The 7,391-nt window shown below is 35.0% G+C and overlaps 1 protein-coding gene across 1 annotated transcript; it reads right to left on the reverse strand.

Annotated features, from left to right (window-relative positions):
- Positions 1–444: 444 nt before the first annotated feature.
- On the reverse strand, positions 445–5,558 carry LOC111020530 (double-stranded RNA-binding protein 2). The gene is made up of 3 exons (XM_022297225.2): positions 5,018–5,558; positions 2,336–2,555; positions 445–1,589 (listed from the first exon to the last, which is right to left on the reverse strand). Exons 1-3 carry the CDS (start codon positions 5,261–5,263, stop codon positions 838–840), a joined length of 1,218 nt encoding a protein of 405 aa, XP_022152917.1. The 5' UTR covers positions 5,264–5,558; the 3' UTR covers positions 445–837.
- Positions 5,559–7,391: the final 1,833 nt, after the last annotated feature.

The following is a 7,391-nucleotide window of genomic DNA, read 5'->3' on the forward strand; positions in this document are numbered from 1 at the left end:
GCCAATTCGATCAATCAGTATGATGACCAAAAAGCTAATAAGAACAATTAGACACTTATGGGGCGTTTGACGTTGACCCACGGGTTCGGCATCGGTGACCTGAGTTTGTTAAGCCTGAGGTTGATCTTAGGACACTGAAAGAAAAAATCCAACCTAAGTTTAATTTGGGCATTCATAATTGGGAATTTTACTCTATCAGTTACTTGTCATCTCCATCATTGAAAAGCTGCTCATGAATTGAGGAAGATGAACCATCTCTTCCTTAGAATACTGCATTTTCTCCACCTGAAATACAAACATCATTCGTTTTCGAACAAAAATTTTCGATCCCGAATTTCAGCAACCATAGCATTCAAAAGGGAGCCACAACATGAACATCTTTGGAATCACTGTTCAGAGAAGATCAGCAAGTATATATGCATGAAAATGTTGAAATGCAGAAGATGGAAATGAAGGATCCCGAGCGACGGGCCGGGTTACTAGGACATCCTAATATATCCATGCATCCGAGGGCTTGTTGAGCCGATCTTGGGATGCAAAGATGGCATGAAAATGACAATAGAGTTCTTGGAGACGATAGGAAAACATGCCCAAAGATACTAATATATAAGTACATAAGTTGTGACACAGTTGCTGTTGAATGGCATTGCTGCTGCAGGGATGCTGATACTAAATTTTCCACCTCTCAACAACTCAAGTTTTAACCAAAAAAAGGGCAAAAAAAGATGAAAAGGAAAGGTTGACACTCAAAATAAGGTGCGGACAGGATGAGATAACCTAACTTTACTGCAAAACCATACGACAATCTCCTATGTGGTCTTCTAATGGTCCACCTCATCAAATTTTGAGTTGTTCGAGGTTCTCTAATGTCTTACTTTCTTGCTGACTGTTCGCCACTGCGGTTGTAGCTTGTTCTACTTCAGCAGGCGACGTAGTAGGCGGTGAGGGAGCGGGAATAACAGGAGGGTCTTCTTTTGGAGCAGCAGGAAAATCTTCTTTTCTAACTACAGGAGGATTTTCCTTCCGTACTGGGGGAGCAGCAAAAACAGGAACTGCTTGCCTAATAGAAACGGGTGGAGCGATTCGTACAGGAGGGACCCGAATTACTTGCTGTGGCGGTAGCTTCGATGGTTGTGGTAGTGGCGGGGCAGAATAAACGGGCATTGTTGTTCTTATTGTCACTGGTGGGGCAATACCATGGCAAGATGTCCTAAACTGCGGAACGGGAATATAAGAAAGAGCAGCTCCGGCACTGAACTTCTGGGGGCGGGTTCCCGAGCCTTCTAATGCAGGAGTTTGGGATTGTGGAATGGAGATTTTATTTGTTGAGAATGGAGCTCTGCTTCGAGGAGCTGCCTTTTGGCAAATTAAGGGAAGAATCTTTGATGTTGGAGCAGGGGGTCGTTGGGGACTAGTTGGCCTTGGACTTTGAATTTGAAGTTTTTTAGGGAATGGTATTGTAGCATTTGGATTTGACATAGCCATTTTTTCCTTTTGGCGATAATTCAACAAGGCTCGAGCTATAGTGATCTGCTCCAGCTCATCATTGTTTTCTGGTTCCGATGAAGAGCTTGCTGATTCTTTAGCCACTAGCCAAAATTAAAACAAAATCTCATCTCAGCACCAGAGCATAAAATAAATAGGCATAATGATGTAAATAATTTTCTTAAAAGTGAAATTATGCAACTTTGAACTTTGATCATGTATGCTAGCAATTGATATTATCTATTAAGAGGCAATTCATATTTTCAGATTCACATTAGAAAAACTGATTTGGCAAACTATTTAGGCTTGTTTAATAACCATTTCATGAGTTGTTTTATGTTTTTAAAAATTATGCTTGATTGCTACAATTTCATTGGTATGTTTTTCACCTCCCTTGAAAACACAAACAAAACCAAGTTTTTTTAGAAAAACTTGTTTGGTGTACAAAATTTGGCTTAGATTTTGAAAATGTATTTCAAAAGTAAATAATATAACAAAGAAATGTATGGGTGAAAATGGTGTTTCTTAAGGCTTAATTTTTATAAACAGAAATAATAAACGAAATCATTGTCAACTAAGACGTTAAGTTTTATACATGGTAGAAGCACATCAAGAATGGGATATCATAGCTTTCATAGGAATGGGAAATAATAGCTGTAAAACAAAGAACACTGCCAAAACATGTCTGCAAAGTATTCTTTTGAATGCCAATCTCCATGTTCCAGCAGATATAGTATAGCTATCATATACAAGAGGGTTGCATTATTAACTTGCACAAAACAAAATAAGATGATGTCTATTCTCTTTTTAGCTCTGAACTTACATATGGTGAACATTAAAAAAAACTCACATTGTTTTAAGGCCGACCAAGCTGCCATTGCAGCATTCTTCTCTGCTTGTTTCTTGTTCTTGGCAGGTTCTCCAGTAAACGTTATTCCAGCCAATTCTACTATCCCTGTAAAAACAGGTAGGTGACCAAGGCCTGATCTGAATGTTGTATATTGTGGCAATGGGGCTCCAACTCTTTGGGCGATTTCCTGCAGAAGGTTCTTGTAAACCCCTGTCTCATCCTGATAACAGACGAATATAGTAAGTAATTTAACTAAAATTCAGCTAAGGCAGCTCATCCATAGATATTAGCAGTATCTTTAAATTAATTCATACCAAGAACATTTTTGAGAGATGGACGAACAAGAGAAAAGTTTACAAAGACTATGCACAAGAGGATTAGTAGATTTCATAAATCTTCTCCTTTTACAGTAATTCAATGATAATATCTTATAAGCGTTTTACATTTTAGCATACAGTTACAAGGAATAACATGACCAGAAAATACTACTCAGTTATAAAAATTATTGGTATAAATACATGTCATGACATGTACTTAATATTTTCAAGTGATTAACTCTAGTAAGAATAAAAATTCATTTCAGAAACCTGATGCCCAGAAAATCTATTTCATTATCGTTAATAATACCTTCAAATAGAAGAAATCTGTAACCTAAGTTTGTAAGGAGAAAACTGCAACCCTTCAGACGAAAGGAAACAACTCGAATTCCATTTTATGATCAGTTTCTAAGGTAAGGTGCAACAAGTTTTCTCACCCTTTAATAAAGGAAGCAGGCAAATCCCATTTAACTTGAGGTAATCTCAACTTGAAGCCCATCTACATCATAATTGGATTTGTAATGCCCTCTACTGCTTAAAACTGAATCCAATTGAATTCTAAAAAGTTGAAATATTTCATAATTTTTTCAAAAATTACTTCTGTGGTTGTATACAAAAAATTAGATATGTAAGCTCCAATTATTCCATTCTAGATCATTAGTCTGTTTCTTTGCAGTTTGCATATTGAAACTCCACAAAATAGAAGTGTTTCTTCATCAGACTACCACCTTAACCACTAGAGCTCTTTTTCATGGCCACATCTATTCAGATTAAATTTGAAGTTACAACTTGAAGTTACAACTTGAAGTTTACAGGAATGAAAAAGATTAAGAACACTGCTGCTAATAGTTATATCAAATATCAGAAACATTCTTGAATTATGAAGGACATCTTTATTTCTTATTTTTTGGGAGTTGTTAATAGGGTGAGAGAATTTGAAACATATTTCATAACTTTAAACCAATTAAACTTTATTAAAACAGTTATTACTAGCCAAGAGAGAGAGAGAGAGAGAGAGAGAGAGAGAGAGAGAGAGAGAGAGAGAGAGAGAGAGAGAGAGAGAGAGAGAGAGAATCATAGTATAAGGAAATAACAAGGTATTCCGTCACAAGAAGAAATAAAAAAAAAAAAGAAAAACAAGGTAATGAGCAATAAATTACTCTAACCTAAACAACATCAATGTACCAAGCTGTGCACCAGAACGAGAAACAGAAAAAATATTGGATATTTTTGGCAACTTATCGCAAACAAATCCTCATTCAACTGAAATCACTATGGCTATAGTACAGAACGTAAAGCTCCATATCAGGGAATTTATCTTATTGGAACACGACGATGTTCAAGGAGAAAAAATTCCCCAGACTGACGGGAAATTCCTCATCTCCATCTTCAAATCCCAAGATAAACAAAAGTTTTTAAAACACAATAAATTTGACAGAGACGCATGCACACATTTCCTCGAATGGCGAAAGGGTAGCAATAAAATTTTAAAACGAAGAAAGAAGTCTGAAAAGTTCAACTATTCCTTCTAAAACTTGGGAAGAAATAATTACATACCCAAGATTTAAAGTCTCAAGACTTTATGAAGCAAAGATAATGGCAATATCCTCCTAATTTCTAATTGGTCTACTTGGATCATCTCTATCTGAAATTCAGTCTCCAACAATTTTATCACAATTCGTGTTGGATTCCTGGTCCCTGCCGTTCCTACGATACCCATCTAATCATTTATGAGATCGGAGAAATAAAATGGGCCAAAGTTGGGAGCTACCGAAATCACAATTGGACGACCGACAAACCCATTAATGAGCAAATTAATTACACCAACTTGCCCGAGAAGACTACTCCCGACAGCTGGCTCCGAGATAACAAGGTAAACAAAACTAGATACCTCTTCTCATGGAACCACCACCCCTCAAAGAGGCGTGATTACCCTAAACTGTAGGACATAATCAGAGAATTCTGGCCGATCAAAGAGATCAGAAGTCGGTCTCAGAGCTTAGAAGAAAAAAATCCAAGCTGATCCCAGGTAAATCCATCATTTCAACACCATCTCTTTTGGATCTTCACTAAACCACCGGCCGAGATATTCGCGGACTGTGTAATTTCTCTATATTACCTATTCTTTCACGCGCACAAACCGGAAATAATGCAGGAAGCTTAGAGGTGGAGAAGAAGAACAAAAATCCACAGCAAACATCAACAAGAATAAAAACCTAAAACTACTCACGAATTTTACTAACTCGCAGACTAACAAATCGATTCATAATCACAAAAAGACTAAGGAATGAAGATCAAGCAGAGAAGATAGAACAAGAACGGAAACCTAACTTCCGTTTAAAATGAAATGGCAAAAAAGACTCACCAGGATCCTAGCCGCTAGCGAATGAGGGGGACCACGGTTAGAGAGGGCGTTTAGGGCAACCTCGGCGGCCGAGTGCTCGGCCTGACGGAGAGTAGAGCAGTACTGAGGACATTCAAAGATCTCGCCATTGAAGTTAACAGTAGCCTTGAACCTTGGTGCATGGTCTGGTCCTTCCCTAATGCAGGTATAGGAGGGAAGATTGAAGCAACTCCTCTGCGCCAGCTCTTGAAGCTGGTTCTTGTACATTTCTTCTGCTCCGATTCGGCCTCACTCTTCGTTCTTCCTTCCCCAGTTCACTCAGCACAAGAACAACAAAACCTCCTCTTCCTCTTCCTCCTCCCTCCGCACAGAAAACGAAAACCCTAGGCCAGATCGGATCCGCCGTAGTCCTCCCAAACCACAGAGAAGAATCCCGCCGTCGTCGCTGACGGAGAAGAAAATCCGGCGAGATCAAGGTTTTTAGGGGTTTTTTCCCCTTCACTTCCAGAGAGAGAAAGAAGAGAGAGAGAGCCCTGAGGCTGGTTTGTGAGATGAGAGAGAAAGAGAAATTTTCTAATTGGAAAAATATTTTCAAAATTTTTTTTTCTTTATGAAAAAATTAATTATTTTTTAATTTTGTGTTTTGTCTTATTTAGAACAATATTATATTGTGGAAATATTTATTTAATGCTTTATTTGCGGGAGTCAACTGGAACGTTAGGTTGCATTTACCGCTTTGCTTCTTTTTTTTTTTTAATAATTATTAATTAATTTATAGTAAATAAGAAGAATATATATTTTTTTAAATTTGGGTTTTTATATTCACTGACACTGTACAGATAGACATAATAGAGACAATGGGGATTATTAAGAGGTTTATTAAAAAAGACAGTAAAATTGTATTTTTCATTTATGTATTTTTGACCCATTATTTTATTTCTCCCTTGTGTGTTGAAATGACAAAATTGTCCTCCAGTTCATATTTAATGTATTTTGTTATTTTGTAAAGCAAGACATTGTTTTTAATGTATTTTGTTCTTTTGTGAAGAAAAACATGGTTAATTTAGAGATCACGTGACTATGTTCAGTGATAATTAGCATATATCTTCAACTAACAGGCTGTGAGTTCGAATTTCCTCCCCACCCTATTGTAAAAAATAAAAATAAAAAATTAGAGATAGATGTGATTATGTGAAGATTGTTTTTAAAATAGTTTTGGTTTAAATTATATTTTAGTTTGTTTTTGCTTTGGTTCATTTCGGTTATTATACTTTTAATTTTTTTCATTTTAGTTGTTGATCTTTCAAACATCCTTTTTTTTTCTCTATACTTTTAAAAATTGACAAGTTTGGTCTATATTTGTAAAATTTGAACTGAAAATTTTTTAGTATAAATTTATGTCTACATTTCAAAAAATTTAGCAAGTGAAAAATCAATCTAAAATTATGATTAAAAGAAATAAGATAAAAATGAAAATAAGTTAATCAAAATGGTCTCTCTTTAAAAGTGCAGGGACCGAAATGGATGTTTTGAAAGTAGAAGGACCAACATGAACCAAAGCCAAATATACAAGGACCAGAATAGCCTTTAAGGGCCCCTTTGAACAATTTCTATTTTTGGTTTTTAGTTGTTGGTTTTTGGTTTTGTGTTTTTAAAAAACAAAAACTGTATATGTTTGATAACTATTTTTTGTTTTTTGTTTTAACAGAGAACCTGGTAACCATTTTTAGTTAATGGTATGGGTAGGAGTGAGGATACTCTCTCCCATTTTCGTGCTCGTGAAGATTGTTAGTCGGCGGTGGATGGTTCGAGAGATGTTCTCGAGAAAAATTACATGTTTTATAATTAATTTTAATAGAATTTAAAAAATAAAAAAATAGCAATAAATATATATTAATTATTTAAAAAATGGAATCGAACGGGGTCGAGACATGCATTTCCTATTTTTGGAACGGGGCACGACCATGCGGGAATTTTGTCATCCTTAGAGACATGAAAATAAGTTTAGAGAGTTGTAAATAAATTTTTTGAAGATAAATTTTAGAGAGATAAATAAAAAGATTTAGAAAAAAATTAGTGAGATAAAAATTAAAGACAAAAAGAGAAAAATTTTAGAGAAAAAAAAGTTTGAGAGAAAAAATAAGTTGAAGGAAAAAAAAAAGAAATTAGAAAGAAATAGAAAATGTATACTGGAAAATTTTAATATAACCACAACATTCAAAATATAATTTTTAGGAAAAATAAATAAATATACAGAGAAATAAAAGTTACTATGAACGAAAATTGTACGATAAAAAGAAATATAATTTTCAAAGTAAAAATAGATTAGGTATTAAAAGAAAAGTTATAATAGATTAAATTTTAGAAAAAGACTATTATAAAAATATTAAATTGT

Source organism: Momordica charantia, assembly GCF_013281855.1.
Source record: "Momordica charantia cultivar OHB3-1 chromosome 3 unlocalized genomic scaffold, Mcharantia_2.0 BLBB01000003.1, whole genome shotgun sequence".
NCBI classification, from domain to species: domain Eukaryota; kingdom Viridiplantae; phylum Streptophyta; class Magnoliopsida; order Cucurbitales; family Cucurbitaceae; genus Momordica; species Momordica charantia.